Source organism: Entelurus aequoreus, linkage group LG20 (assembly GCF_033978785.1).
Source record: "Entelurus aequoreus isolate RoL-2023_Sb linkage group LG20, RoL_Eaeq_v1.1, whole genome shotgun sequence".
NCBI classification, from domain to species: Eukaryota; Metazoa; Chordata; class Actinopteri; order Syngnathiformes; family Syngnathidae; genus Entelurus; species Entelurus aequoreus.
The window spans coordinates 47,268,010-47,285,459 of record NC_084750.1 but is presented as its reverse complement, the minus strand read 5'-3'; the positions used below and the strand labels follow the sequence as shown (position 1 = coordinate 47,285,459).

Here is a 17,450-nt window from a genome sequence, read left to right as displayed (position 1 = left end):
AGTTACAATTAGGGCTGGGTGATATATGGAATATACTGGATATATCGTGGGTTTGTCTCTGTGTGATATAGAAAATGACTATATGGTGATATTGGAGTATACGTTCTCACACAGTTGCTTTTAGCTGCAGGCATTACACTACAGGCTCTTCTCACTCTTTCTTGTCTCTCCTTCTCACAGAGACATAAAACAAGCGCACCTTCTTACATAAGTCACATACTGTCACGTGTGCAACGTCATACGCTCTCACGGAGCAGACAGGTAGCGGCATGGTAATGTTAGCTGTGGTGCGAGTGGTAATACAAGAGAAAGAAGGTGCCAATCTGGTAACAAATGAAGGAATAATTAATTCCCAAGACAAACAGCAGGGGGTCCATCGTCTGGCGGTGGTGTGGCTTCAAGCGGGTAGATGGTGAACAAGTATGCGGCAAAAGCGTTGCTACAAAAAGTAGCAGCACTGCTAATGTAGCATCATTTGAAAAGTCACCCGCTAGAGAATGAAGAGTGCTTGAAACTCTGCATGTCAACATCTCCGTTCAGTGCCACACCCACAAAATGCCCAAGCAACCATTTCCACATCAACACCGTATGAAACAAATAGTCAACAACAGAAGGAGATAACGTCCGCAGGAACCTACCACATAGTGAAGGACATACACTATTTGATGTACTATTATGCAGCTCATTTTTATTTGACACTTATTGAAATATCTTGTGTGAGATCATGCACAAAAGTGCACTTTATTTGTTTTAAACTATTGTAGTGGCGTTCTGTACAAAAAGTGCACTTTAATTTAGTGTTGCTTTGATATGTCATCTTAGTGACATCATGCACAAAAGTGCACTAATAGCTTGTTTTAAAATGTCTCTGACAATCTTGCACTTTCTGTTTGGAAATGACATGAATGTTTGTGCCACTGCTTAATAACTGTTTCATAAATACACTTTTGCTAAATTGACTTAGTTGTGGTTTCCCTCTCTGCATGAAAGTAGCATATATTAATGCAGTATGAAGAAGAATGTTTTAATGTAGACACATAGAATCATCATACTGCTGTGATTATATGCATCAAGTGTTCATTCAAGGCCAAGGCAAAATATCCACATATATATGGTGTATCGTGACATGGACTAAACATATCCACATATATATGGTGTATCGTGACATGGACTAAACATATCCACATATATATGGTGTATCGTGACATGGACTAAACATATCCACATATATATGGTGTATCGTGACATGGACTAAACATATCCACATATATATGGTGTATCGTGACATGCACTAAACATATCGACATATATATATGGTGTATCGTGACATGGACTAAACATATCCACATATATATGGTGTATCGTGACATGGACTAAACATATCCACATATATATGGTGTATCGTGACATGGACTAAACATATCCACATATATATGGTGTATCGTGACATGGACTAAACATATCCACATATATATGGTGTATCGTGACATGCACTAAACATATCGACATATATATGGTGTATCGTGACATGGACTAAACATATCCACATATATATGGTGTATCGTGACATGGACTAAACATATCCACATATATATGGTGTATCGTGACATGGACTAAACATATCCACATATATATGGTGTATCGTGACATGGACTAAACATATCCACATATATATGGTGTATCGTGACATGCACTAAACATATCGACATATATATGGTGTATCGTGACATGGACTAAACATATCCACATATATATGGTGTATCGTGACATGGACTAAACATATCCACATATATATGGTGTATCGTGACATGGACTAAACATATCCACATATATATGGTGTATCGTGACATGGACTAAACATATCCACATATATATGGTGTATCGTGACATGGCCTAAACATATCCACATATATATGGTGTATCGTGACATGGACTAAACATATCCACATATATATGATGTATCGTGACATGGACTAAACATATCCACATATATATGGTGTATCGTGACATGGACTAAACATATCCACATATATATGGTGTATCGTGACATGGACTAAACATATCCACATATATATGGTGTATCGTGACATGGACTAAACATATCCACATATATATGGTGTATCGTGACATGGCCTAAACATATCCACATATATATGGTGTATCGTGACATGGCCTAAACATATCCACATATATATGGTGTATCGTGACATGGACTAAACATATCCACATATATATAGTGTATCGTGACATGGCCTAAACATATCCACATATATATGGTGTATCGTGACATGGACTAAACATATCCACATATATATGGTGTATCGTGACATGGACTAAACATATCCACATATATATGGTGTATGGTGACCTGGACTAAACATATCCACATATATATGGTGCATCGTGACATGGACTAAACATATCCACATATATATGGTGTATCGTGACATGGACTAAACATATCCACATATATATGGTGTATCGTGACATGGACTAAACATATCCACATATATATGGTGTATCGTGACATGGACTAAACATATCCACATATATATGGTGTATCGTGACATGGACTAAACATATCCACATATATATGGTGTATCGTGACATGGCCTAAACATATCCACATATATATGGTGTATCGTGACATGGACTAAACATATCCACATATATATGGTGTATCGTGACATGGCCTAAACATATCCACATATATATGGTGTATCGTGACATGGCCTAAACATATCCACATATATATGGTGTATCGTGACATGGACTAAACATATCCACATATATATGGTGTATCGTGACATGGACTAAACATATCCACATATATATGGTGTATCGTGACATGGACTAAACATATCCACATATATATGGTGTATCGTGACATGGACTAAACATATCCACATATATATGGTGTATCGTGACATGGACTAAACATATCCACATATATATGGTGTATCGTGACATGGCCTAAACATATCCACATATATATGGTGTATCGTGACATGGACTAAACATATCCACATATATATGGTGTATCGTGACATGGACTAAACATATCCACATATATATGGTGTATCGTGACATGGCCTAAACATATCCACATATATATGGTGTATCGTGACATGGCCTAAACATATCCACATATATATGGTGTATGGTGACATGGACTAAACATATCCACATATATATGGTGTATCGTGACATGGACTAAACATATCCAAATATATATGGTGTATCGTGACATGCCCTAAACATATCCACATATATATGGTGTATCGTGACATGGACTAAACATATCCACATATATATGGTGTATCGTGACATGGCCTAAACATATCCACATATATATGGTGTATCGTGACATGGCCTAAACATATCCACATATATATGGTGTATCGTGACATGGCCTAAACATATCCACATATATATGGTGTATCGTGACATGGCCTAAACATATCCACATATATATGGTGTATCGTGACATGCCCTAAACATATCCACATATATATGGTGTATCGTGACATGGCCTAAACATATCCACATATTAATAAAAGGCTCTCTCTTTAGTAGAGTACGTACGGGCAAGGCCGCAGGCCCTGGCGGCCTCCCAGCTTTTTTGCTCAAAAGCTGTGCAGAGGAACTAACTACAGCATGGTGTCCAATATTCCACTTAACACTCACACTGTTCCAGCTCTGTGGAAGGAGTCAATTATAACTCCAGTGCCTAAAAAGCCCGGTGTCACAGTAAACCACCACTTTCGTCCCGTAGCTCTCACTTCGATTGTTATGAAATGTTTTTAAACATTTGTTGTGTCACTGCTCATGAAGGATGTCAAGCCAAATATAGATGTGTACCAGTTTGCGTACAAGCAGGAATGCAGTACTGATGATGCAATCCTTTGCACCTTACACTTTATCTCCAAGCACCTTGAGAACACAAAAGCTTATGCTAGAATTGTATTTGTTGATTTCAGCTTAGCTTTTAATACAGTGCAAATTCACATACTCTTGGAGAAGCTCAAAGACATGGGTGTAAACTCCACCTTGATCAAATGGTTCCACTCTTTTTTAACAAACAGAACACAGCAAGTGAAGGTCAACAGAACACTGTCAGACACCAAACAGGATTGTGTTGTATCACCAACACTGTTTACATTGTACACCAATGATTGTAGGACTGTGCACCCTAACAATTATATGGTGAAATTTGCGGACGATACCGTGCTCCTAAGCCTTCAACACAAGGATACGGACCCCTCTGTGTACCAAGACCAGATAGACCTATTTATTAGGTGGTGTGATACCAACCATCTTATTCTAAATGTGACCAAGACACAGGAAATGGTTTTGGATCCGAGGAAAGTGACTGACCATGAGCCAGTGGTCATCAAAAATCAGGAAATCACCCAGGTATCCTCATATAAATATTTAGGGGTTCATATTGATAATCTTCTCTGCTGGAAGACACATATTGACAAACTGTGCAATAGACTGCAACAGAGGCTATATTTTTTGCGAAGATTAAGATTGTACGGCGTAAGCACCCACATCATGATGATTTTCTACCGTGCCATTGTAGAGAGCATCATTAGATACGGGATCACCTCCTGGTTTGGCAACCTAACCGTTAAGCTAAAAAGCAAACCGGCCGGCATGCATAAAACGGCAATGAAAATCGTAGGGAGGAAAGAATATGAGCCTATACAGAGCATCTATGAGCAAGCAGTTAGGAAAAAAGCTAAGAAAATTATTTCCAACTCACAACACCCACTCTTCCCTGAATATGGAACCCTGCCATCAGGGAGAAGACTCCGGGTCCCACTATGCAAATCTAACCGCCTTAAATGATCATTTGTCCCAGCCTCCATTAAGCTGACCAACAATGTGCAATAGAATGTTAATACATAGGTTAGCACTTTTTTAGCACATAGCACTTTAGCACATAGCACTTTAAAACTAAGCACTTTAGCACACAGCACTTTATCCATGAGCTCTAGTGCAATGCACACTGGTACTTTATCTCCATACTGTAGATTTTATGCCTACATCAAAGTGCCACCCATGTCTATCAAGCTCCATGTTCTGATGTTTAAATGTTAGTTGTCTGGTTGTGGTTGTGTCTGTGCTTGTGTTTTTGTTCTGTTGTTTTTGTGTATGTTAAGAAAGCAATGATGCACTGTGCCCAAGACAAATTTCCCCGCGGGGACAATAAAGTTGAACCTTGAACCTTGATATCGCCCAGCCCTAATTAGAATGTGATTTTTTTATTTTTTTTTAATATATCCACCATCATGTCTTTTATAATGATTGTGAACGATAGAAAAATTCCCCCACAATGTGCAGTTCCCCTCTAAATTGCAATGATTAGATTTAAGACTTGAAGTGTATGAGCATGAAGTGATGAAGCCTACTTGGATGAGTGTTCTAAGACAAAGTGAACAGTCCAGTTGTGATGGATTGAATGCCCTGAGAATAAAATGATATGTGCTTACTTGGACTGTGATGAAGCTGTGAGGACTCAGGTGCTTTGTCTTCATGCTCTTCAGTCTTCACAGAGACAACAGTCATGACATCATCCTCCTCCTGCCCTACAACACACTCTCCCTCCTCTTTCATGTGGGGGGGCTGTGTATCCTCCTCTTTAATGTGGGTGGGCTGTGGATCCTTGTCTTCCTCTTTAATGTTGGTGGGCTGTGGATCATCCTCTTCCTCTTTAATATGGGTGGGCTGTGGATCCTCCTCTTCCTTTTTAATGTGGGTGGGCTGTGGATCCTCCTCTTCCTCTTTAATGTGAAGGGGCTGCTGGACGTCTGTTAGGTAAATAAGTAAATAAGATAAAGAGAGAATAAAAATAGTTTTGGACTGACACTGTTAACACAATGACATTATTTATGTTCTTGTGTTTGTTGTATTAAAATTGTGTAGCAAAACAAGGCTGCATTGATTGAGGCATTATTAACTTTAAACTCACTGATATAAAGTGTGTAAATATTTTATTCTGTATACGGTCTATGACACCTAAACTTTATCTCTAAACTTAACCGTAATTTGTGGTGTAGAATGACGTCTGGAACTCAAGATAGTTCCACATGTCTGGGAATGCCACCGACGGATAATCCCTGATATTACTCAACAAATCTTTAGGGATCTAATCCGTTTCATAATTAGATTTTTTTCTCGTATCTGCTTTTCGCAGGAAGATCTAGGCTAGGGGTGTTTAAACTAATTTTAGATGGGGGGCCACATGGAGGAAGATCTACTCCAAGTTGGCCGGACTGGTAAAATCATGGCAAGATAACTTAAAAATAAAGACAACTGCAGATTGTTTTCTTTGTTTAAAAATAGAACAAACACATTCTGAAAATGTACAAATCATAATTTTTTTTTTTTTTTACATACAATTATAATGTTCATAACAATAATGTTTGTGTTGGAGGAGTTGTGAATGACTGAAATATGAAATCCGTGCTGCAGTTTGCAGGTGTACCTAATGTTGTGGCCCCGCAGTCATTCACAACTCCTCCAACACGAACATTATTGTTTTTGCACTTTTTGGCTTCTTATTAAATAACTTTTTTAAATAGATTCAATTTTGCACGTGGAACGTTTAAGTGTGGGCTTTAGTTGATATAACACTCCCGTCAGGGGGTGCATTCTACGGCGAGGGTGCATTATCCACCAGGAGGCGGGATTACTGCGAACCTCAGCCAGTGCGTCTTCGCAGCCGTTTTATGATTGCTCAGCACAATACGTTACACACATACAGTTGTTGACAAAATACACTGTACATTATATACCTCAACTAACTAAACTATGGAAATGTACAATATAATTCATATAGCAATACGGTCTCACTGCACAGCAGGCCAGCAGTTAGCCGAGTCATTGCGCAATCCATGGTGAGGCTCAACGCAGTGACGTGCCTCAACTGGCTGCTGATCACAGAAAGTCTCTTCTCAGTATATGAACGGCAAATGTGAAAATTCAGCGATTTTGAATAAAAATAATCTAAAACTGGTGAAGTTAAATCGAACGTAACTTTATAGTATAATCACTGGATACATATAACAATTTAATTTTTTTTTCTTTTTACATTTTTTTTCTTTCCATGATGGCACGTGAGGCCCCGCCTCACCTGCCTCCCCTGACTGCACATCACTGCTAAACTCTCTGTTCTAGCAAAAGTGCTTGAATCCCTTATCAGTGAACAGATACAATACTTTTTGGACACCAATTTTATTCTGTCACCTTTTCAGTCAGGTTTTGGCAAAAATCACAGTACTGTTACTGCTGCCATGAAGTTTATAAATGATGTAACTGAAGCTCTTGACAAGAAGCAGTGCTGTCTGTCCCTCTTTATTGACTTTTCAAAGGCATTTGATACTGTTGATCATGTCATTTTAATCAAAAGTCTTTCAGCTATTGCTTTTTCTCAGCAAGCAGTTGGATGGTTTGCAAATGACCTCACAAGTAGAACTCAGGCTGTTCAGATAGAAGGTTCCTCCTCGGACGTACTGCAAGTGGAAAAGGGTGTCCCTCAAGGTTCTGTGTTGGGCCCATTATTAATTAATAATTAATAATCTTGGACAGAATATTCCGAACTCAACTTTCCATTCGTACGCTGATGATACTGTCATATACTGCACAGCACCCACTCCTGCTGAGGCCTTTAAATATCTACAACATGCATTTGACAGAGTACAAGAACAACTTTGCTATCTTCAACTGTTTTTAAATGCAGAGAAAACAAAGTGTATGTTCTTTACCACATCAAAAACTGTAAGATCAGCACTGTGTGAGAACATTTGAACAGGAAATGGGCAACACATTGTGTTAGTATCTTCTTTTAAATATTTACGATTTTTAATTGATGACCACTTGAGTTTTAAGGAGCACATTCAGTATGTTGTAAAAAAAACCCTGAAACTTTTACTGGGATTTTATTATAGAAACAAGTCTTGCTTTTCTTTTACTGTGAAACAGAAAATGGTGGAAACAACCTTTTTACCCGTTATTGACTATGGAGATGTGTTGTACATGAATGCTACTGCTGGTTGTCTCCACAAGCTGGATAGTGTGTACCACGGGGCACTGAGATTCATCACCAACTTACTCACCATTGTGTGTTTTACTCAATGGTTAACTTACTCACCATTGTGTGTTATACTCAATGGTTAACTTACTCACCATTGTGTGTTATACTCAATGGTTAACTTACTCACCATTGTGTGTTATACTCAGTGGTTACCTTACTCACCATTGTGTGTTATACTCAATGGTTAACTTACTCACCTTTGTGTGTTATACTCAATGGTTAACTTACTCACCATTGTGTGTTATACTCAATGGCTAACTTATTCACCATTGTGTGTTATACTCAATGGTTAACTTACTCACCATTGTGTGTTACACTCAATGGTTAACTTACTCACCATTGTGTGTTATATTCAATGGTTAACTTACTCACCATTGTGTGTTACACTCAATGGTTAACTTACTCACCATTGTGTGTTACACTCAATGGTTAACTTACTCACCATTGTGTGTTATACTCAATGGTTAACTTACTCACCATTGTGTGTTATACTCAATGGTTAACTTACTCACCATTGTGTGTTATACTCAGTGGTTAACTTACTCACCATTGTGTGTTACACTCAATGGTTAACTTACTCACCATTGAGTGTTATACTCAATGGTTAACTTACTCACCATTGTGTGTTACACTCAATGGTTAACTTACTCACCATTGTGTGTTATACTCAATGGTTAACTTACTCACCATTGTGTGTTATACTCAATGGTTAACTTACTCACCAATGTGTGTTATACTCAATGGTTAACTTACTCACCATTGTGTGTTATACTCAGTGGTTAACTTACTCACCATTGTGTGTTATACTTAGTGGTTAACTTACTCACCATTGCGTGTTATATTTAGTGGTTAACTTACTCACCATTGTGTGTTATACTCAGTGGTTAACTTACGCACCATTGTGTGTTATATTTAGTGGTTAACTTACTCACCATTTTATGTTATACTCAATGGTTAACTTACTCACCATTGTGTGTTATACTCAATGGTTAACTTACTCACCATTGTGTGTTATACTCAATGGTTAACTTACTCACCATTGTGTGTTATACTCAATGGCTAACTTACTCACCATTGTGTGTCATACTCAATGGTTAACTTACTCACCATTGTGTGTTATACTCAATGGTTAACTTACTCACCAATGTGTGTTATACTCAATGGTTAACTTACTCACCATTGTGTGTTATACTCAGTGGTTAACTTACGCACCATTGTGTGTTATATTTAGTGGTTAACTTACTCACCATTGTATGTTATACTCAATGGTTAACTTACTCACCATTCACCGTGCGTGACTGCTCGCCGTCTGTTCGCTGTTGCGAAAAAGCTAAATAGCGCTCTATCTGTGTGCTTTTTATTGTTCTACAGCTTTCTTTATCACTTCTCAAACATTTTTAGTGGTACTATTTAACTTGCAAATCACCCGATCTCTGTCCCACCACCCTTTCCTCAGCTAGCTAGCTGCTAAGCTAGCGCGGAGAAAGGCAGCGCCGGTCAGAAGGTAAGTAGGAAGCTACTCCCGCAGACCGCGACCACTTCCCTGAGGACAGCAGGAACTTCACTCGGTGACAGAAAACACTGTGAGTAATGGCTTCCTGCGCGTCTTGCACCATACTCACGGAGAGGTTGGCTCTGCTAGAGGGCCGTGTCCGCCAGTTAGAGCAGAGTAATGTCGTAACTTTAGATGTTGCGGACACATCTGCTAGCGTTAGCTGTAGCGAGCTAACTAGCCCAGCTTGTAGGAGTCCTAAGCGGCCTACAAGCTACGGTGTACCGGTTGAGACGCATAATAGATTTAGCTCTTTAGCTAGTCCTACACCCCAGTCTACCGGGCACCACACCTTAGTTATAGGGGACTCCATCACCCGAAACATAAAGCTTAGCAAACCAGCCACAATAAAGTGTATCCCCGGGGCCAGAGCACCTGACATTGAAGCTAATCTTAGGGAGCTAACTCGCAACAGGCCTAGTAAACACGTACGACAGGCTAATCGCACCACTAATTATGCGAATATAGTTGTACACGTTGGCTCCAATGACACTAGAATGAGACAGTCAGAGATTACAAAGAGAAACATAGCCAGGACTTGTGATCTCGCCAGAAAGATGTCCAGGCATCGAGTAATTGTCTCTGGCCCCCTGCCTGCGAGAGGCAATGATGAGAGATATAGCAGATTAGTCTCGCTTAACAAGTGGTTGGCTAGCTACTGTAGGCAGCAGGGACTAACGTTTATTGATAACTGGCCCTCTTTCTGGGGCAAACCAGGCTTGCTGATGAGAGACGGCCTTCACCCTAACCAGGAAGGCGCCATCATCCTGTCTAGAAACATAGACTACTATTTAAGTCTCACTTGACTGACTACACTAGAGCAAGCCCGGTCACAGGCAATTACAATGTCTGTTAGTCCGGGTGAGGAGTCAGTTAAGCTAGAACTAGCCAGCGCCAGGCTGGATAATCCATGTACGCATAGCAATTCTCTTAGAATAATACACAATTCACATAATGTTTTTTCTGTTGTGTCTGTGTCAGAGGTGGACATGCATTCTACTGAGGTAGCAAATTATGATATGTCCAGTCTATTGCAGCACCAAGCAAACAATCGGAAAATTCCCGTCATATCAATTCCTAGATATGGTCGAAACTATTTAAAGTGCACTACGCATAATAAACGCAACATTGTTAATATTGCCACTACGGATAATCTTAACAAAAACTCGTCAAAACAGCCCAATACCTATAATATGGGCTTTTTAAACATAAGATCATTGTCTCCCAAGGCGTTATTGGTTAATGAGGTCATTAGAGACAACAATCTTAACGTCATTGGTCTTAGCGAAACCTGGCTCAAACCGGACGAATTTTTTGCGCTCAATGAGGCATCTCCTCCTAACTATACGAATGCGCATGTTGCCCGTCCTCTTAAAAGGGGAGGGGGTGTCGCACTAATATACAATGAAAATTTCAACCTTACCCCTAACCTAAATAATAAATATAAATCGTTTGAGGTGCTTACTATGAGGTCTGTCACACCGCTACCTCTCGACCTGGCTGTTATCTACCGCCCCCCTGGGCCCTATTCGGACTTTATCAGTGAATTCTCAGAGTTCGTTGCTGATCTAGTGACGCACGCCGACAATATAATCATAATGGGGGACTTTAATATCCATATGAATACCCCATCGGACCCTCAGTGCGTGGCGCTCCAAACCATAATTGATAGCTGTGGTCTTACACAAATAATACATGAACCCACGCATCGCAACGGTAATACAATAGATCTAGTGCTTGTCAGGGGTGTCACCACCTCCAAAGTTATGATACTTCCATATACTAAAGTAATGTCCGATCATTACCTTATAAAATTTGAAGTTTTGACTCTTTGTCAACAAGCTAATAATAATAATAACTGCTATAGCGGCCGCAACATTAATGCTGCCACAACAATGACTCTTGCTGACCTACTGCCTTCGGTAATAGCACCATTCCCAAATTATGTCGGCTCTATTGATAAACTCACTAACAACTTTGACGATGCCTTGCGCGAAATTATTGATAGTATAGCACCGCTAAAGCAAAAAAGGGCCCCTAAAAGGCGCACCCCATGGTTTACAGAAGAAATTAGAGCTCATAAATTATCATGTAGAAAACTGGAACGCAAATGGCGCGCGACTAAACTTGAGGTTTTCCATCAAGCATGGAGTGATAGTTTAATAACTTATAAACGCATGCTTACCTTAGCTAAAGCTAAATACTACTCAAATCTCATCCGCCTCAACAAAAACGATCCTAAATTTCTGTTTAGTACAGTAGCATCGCTAACCCAACAAGGGACTCCTCCCAGTAGCTCCACCCACTCGGCAGATGATTTTATGAATTTCTTTAATAAGAAAATTGAACTCATTAGAAAGGAGATTAAAGACAACGCATCCCAGCTACAACTGGGCTCTATTAACACAAATACGACTGTATATACGACGGACACTGCCCTCCAAAATAGTCTCTCTATTTTTGATGAAATAACATTAGAGGAATTATTACAGCGTGTAAGTGGGATAAAACAAACAACATGTTTACTTGACCCACTTCCTGGGAAACTTATCAAGGAACTGTTTGTATTATTAGGTCCATCAGTGTTAAATATTATAAACTTATCACTTTCCTCCGGCACTGTTCCCCTAGCATTCAAAAAAGAGGTTATTCATCCTCTGCTCAAAAGACCTAACCTCGATCCTGACCTCATGGTAAACTACCGACCGGTCTCCCACCTTCCGTTTATTTCCAAAATTCTCGAAAAAACTGTTGCACAGGAGCTAAATGAACACTTAGTGACTAACAATCTCTGTGAACCTTTTCAATCCGGTTTCAGGGCAAATCACTCTACGGAGACAGCCCTCGCAAAAATGACTAATGATCTATTGCTAACGATGGATTCTGATGCGTCATCTATGTTGCTGCTTCTTGATCTTAGCGCCGCTTTCGATACCGTCGATCATAATATTTTATTAGAGCGTATCAAAACACGTATTGGTATGTCAGACTTAGCCTTGTCTTGGTTTAACTCTTATCTTACTGACAGGATGCAGTGCGTCTCCCATAACAATGTGACCTCGGACTATGTCAAGGTAACGTGCGGAGTTCCCCAGGGTTCGGTTCTTGGCCCTGCACTCTTTAGTATTTACATGCTGCCGCTGGGTGACATCATACGCAAGTACGGTGTTAGCTTTCACTGTTATGCTGATGACACTCAACTCTACATGCCCCTAAAGCTGACCAACACGCCGGACTGTAGTCAGCTGGAGGCGTGTCTTAATGAAATTAAACAATGGATGTCCGCTAACTTTTTGCAACTCAACGCTAAGAAAACGGAAATGCTGATTATCGGTCCTGCTAGACACCAACATCTATTTAATAATACCACCTTAACATTTGACAACCAAACAATTAAACAAGGAGACTCGGTAAAGAATCTGGGTATTATCTTCGACCCAACTCTCTCGTTTGAGTCACACATTAAGAGTGTCACTAAAACGGCCTTCTTTCATCTCCGTAATATCGCTAAAATTCGTTCCATCTTGTCCACTAGCGACGCTGAGATCATTATTCATGCGTTCGTTACGTCTCGTCTCGATTACTGTAACGTATTATTTTCGGGCCTCCCTATGTCTAGCATTAAAAGATTACAGTTGGTACAAAATGCGGCTGCAAGGCTTTTGACAAAAACAAGAAAGTTTGATCATATTACGCCTATACTGGCTCACTTGCACTGGCTTCCTGTGCACTTAAGATGCGACTTTAAGGTTTTACTACTTACGTATAAAATATTACACGGTTTAGCTCCAGCCTATCTCGCCGATTGTATTGTACCATATGTCCCGACAAGAAATCTGCGTTCAAAGAACTCCGGCTTATTAGTGATTCCCAGAGCCAAAAAAAAGTCTGCGGGCTATAGAGCGTTTTCTATTCGGGCTCCAGTACTCTGGAATGCCCTCCCGGTAACAGTTAGAGATGCTACCTCAGTAGAAGCATTTAAGTCCCATCTTAAAACTCATTTGTATAATCTAGCCTTTAAATAGACCCCCCCTTTTTTAGACCAGTTGATCTGCCGTTTCTTTTCTTCTCTCCTCTTCTCCCCTGTCCCTTGCAAGGGGGAGTTGCATAGGTCCGGTGGCCATGGATGAAGTGCTGGCTGTCCAGAGCCGGGACCCCGGGTGGACCACTAGCCTGTGCATCGGTTGGGGACATCTCTGCGCTGCTGACCCGTCTCCGCTCGGGATGGTTTCCTGTTGGCCCCGCTGTGGACTGGACTCCCGCTGATGTGTTGGATCCACTGTGGACTGGACTTTCACAATGTTATGTCAGACCCACTCGACATCCGTTGCTTTCGGTCTCCCCTAGAGGGGGGGGGTTACCCACATATGCGGTCCTCTCCAAGGTTTCTCATAGTCATTCACCGACGTCCCACTGGGGTGAGTTTTTCCTTGCCCGTATGTGGGCTCTGTACCGAGGATGTCGTTGTGGCTTGTACAGCCCTTTGAGACACTTGTGATTTAGGGCTATATAAATAAACATTGATTGATTGATTGATTGATACTCACCATTGTGTGTTATACTCAATGGCTAACTTACTCACCATTGTGTGTTATACTCAATGGTTAACTTACTCACCATTGTGTGTTATACTCAATGGCTAACTTACTCACCAATGTGTGTTGTACTCAGTGGTTAACTTACGCACCATTGCGTGTTATATTTAGTGGTTAACTTACTCACCATTGTGTGTTATACTCAATGGTTAACTTACTCACCATTGTGTGTTATACTCAATGGTTAACTTACTCACCATTGTGTGTTATACTCAATGGCTAACTTACTCACCATTGTGTGTTATACTCAATGGTTAACTTACTCACCATTGTGTGTTATACTCAATGGTTAACTTACTCACCAATGTGTGTTATACTCAATGGTTAACTTACTCACCATTGTGTGTTATACTCAGTGGTTAACTTACGCACCATTGTGTGTTATATTTAGTGGTTAACTTACTCACCATTGTATGTTATACTCAATGGTTAACTTACTCACCATTGTGTGTTATACTCAATGGCTAACTTACTCACCATTGTGTGTTATACTCAATGGTTAACTTACTCACCATTGTGTGTTATACTCAATGGCTAACTTACTCACCAATGTGTGTTATACTCAGTGGTTAACTTACGCACCATTGCGTGTTATATTTAGTGGTTAACTTACTCACCATTGTGTGTTATACTCAATGGTTAACTTACTCACCATTGTGTGTTATATTCAATGGTTAACTTACTCACCATTGTGTGTTATACTCAATGGTTAACTTACTCACAATTGTGCGTTACACTCAATGGTTAACTTACTCACCATTGTGTGTTATACTCAATGGTTAACTTATTCACCATTGTGTGTTATACTCAATGGTTAACTTACTCACCATTGTGTGTTACACTCAATGGTTAACTTACTCACCATTGTGTGTTATATTCAGTGGTTAACTTACTCACCATTGTGTGTTATACTCAATGGTTAACTTACTCACCATTGTGTGTTACACTCAATGGTTAACTTACTCACCTTTGTGTGTTACACTCAATGGTTAACTTACTCACCATTGTGTGTTATACTCAATCAATCAATCAATCAATGTTTATTTATATAGCCCTAAATCACAAGTGTCTCAAAGGGCTGTACAAGCCACAACGACATCCTCGGTACAGAGCCCACATACGGGCAAGGAAAAACTCACGCCAGTGGGACGTCGGTGAATGACTATGAGAAACCTTGGAGAGGACCGCATATGTGGGTAACCCCCCCCCTCTAGGGGAGACCGAAAGCAACGGATGTCGAGTGGGTCTGACATAACATTGTGAAAGTCCAGTCCACAATGGTTAACTTACTCACCATTGTGTGTTATACTCAATGGTTAACTTACTCACCATTGTGTGTTATACTCAGTGGTTAACTTACTCACCATTGAATTTTATACTCAATGGTTAACTTATTCACCATTGGGTTATACTCAATGGCTAACTTACTCACCATTGTGTGTTATACTCAATGGTTAACTTACTCACCATTGGGTTATACTCAATGGTTAACTTACTCACCATTGTGTGTTATACTCAATGGCTAACTTACTCACCATTGTTCGTTATACTCAATGGTTAACTTACTCACCATTGTGTGTTATACTCAATGGTTAACTTACGCACCAATGTGTGTTACACTCAATGGTAAACTTACTCACCATTGTGTGTTATACTCAGTGGTTAACTTACTCACCATTGTGTGTTATACTTAGTGGTTAACTTACTCACCATTGCGTGTTATATTTAGTGGTTAACTTACTCACCATTGTGTGTTATACTCAATGGTTAACTTACTCACCATTGTGTGTTATATTCAATGGTTAACTTACTCACCATTGTGTGTTATACTCAATGGTTAACTTACTCACCATTGTGTGTTATACTCAATGGTTAACTTACTCACCATTGTGTGTTATACTCAATGGTTAACTTACTCACCATTGTGTGTTATAATCAATGGTTAACTTACGCAACAATGTGTGTTATACTCAATGGTTAACTTACTCACCATTGTGTGTTATACTCAGTGGTTAACTTACTCACCATTGCGTGTTATATTTAGTGGTTAACTTACTCACCATTGTGTGTTATACTCAATGGTTAACTTACTCACCATTGTGTGTTATATTCAATGGTTAACTTACTCACCATTGTGTGTTACACTCAATGGTTAACTTACTCACCATTGTGTGTTATATTCAATGGTTAACTTACTCACCATTGTGTGTTATACTCAATGGTTAACTTACTCACCATTGTGTGTTATACTCAATGGTTAACTTACTCACCATTGTGTGTTATACTCAATGGTTAACTTACTCACCATTGTGTGTTATACTCAATGGTTAACTTACTCACCATTGTGTGATACACTCAATGGTTAACTTACTCACCATTGTGTGTTATATTCAATGGTTAACTTACTCACCATTGTGTGTTATACTCAATGGTTAACTTACTCACCATTGTGTGTTATACTCAATGGTTAACTTACTCACCATTGTGTGTTATACTCAATGGTTAACTTACTCACCATTGTGTGTTATATTCAATGGTTAACTTACTCACCATTGTGTGTTACACTCAATGGTTAACTTACTCACCATTGTGTGTTATACTCAATGGTTAACTTACTCACCAATGTGTGTTATACTCAATGGTTAACTTACTCACCATTGTGTGTTATATTTAGTGGTTAACTTACTCACCATTGTGTGTTATACTCAGTGGTTAACTTACTCACCATTGTGTGTTATATTTAGTGGTTAACTTACTCACCAATGTGTGTTATACTCAGTGGTTAACTTACTCACCATTGTGTGTTATACTCAGTGGTTAACTTACTCACCATTGTGTGTTATATTTAGTGGTTAACTTACTCACCATGGTGTGTTATACTCAATGGTTAACTTACTCACCATTGTGTGTTATACTCAGTGGTTAACTTACTCACCATTGTGTGTTACACTCAATGGTTAACTTACTCACCATTGTGTGTTATACTCAATGGTTAACGTATTCACCATTGTGTTATACTCAATGGTTAACTTACTCACCATTGTGTTATACTCAATGGTTAACTTACTCACCATTGGGTTATACTCAATGGTTAACTTACTCACCATTGTGTGTTGTACTCAATGGTTAACTTACTCACCATTGTGTGTTATACTCAATGGTTAACTTACTTACCATTGTGTGTTATACTCAATGGTTAACT

General features: G+C 39.4%; 2 protein-coding genes across 3 annotated transcripts in view; one reads left to right on the top strand and one right to left on the bottom strand.

Moving 5' to 3' along the window:
* The window catches only part of LOC133636342 (oocyte zinc finger protein XlCOF6.1-like), a 66,194-nt gene that overhangs the window by 14,203 nt on the left and 34,541 nt on the right, over positions 1-17,450 (top strand). The gene's annotated exons all lie outside the window — the stretch shown is intronic.
* Positions 1-17,450, bottom strand: part of LOC133636335 (oocyte zinc finger protein XlCOF22-like) — a 520,633-nt gene that overhangs the window by 500,127 nt on the left and 3,056 nt on the right. For both annotated transcript variants that reach the window (XM_062030282.1, XM_062030283.1), the window contains exon 3: positions 5,499-5,816. In XM_062030282.1, the coding sequence (XP_061886266.1) occupies positions 5,499-5,816 (318 nt within the window). The remainder of the gene's footprint in view (positions 1-5,498; positions 5,817-17,450) is intronic.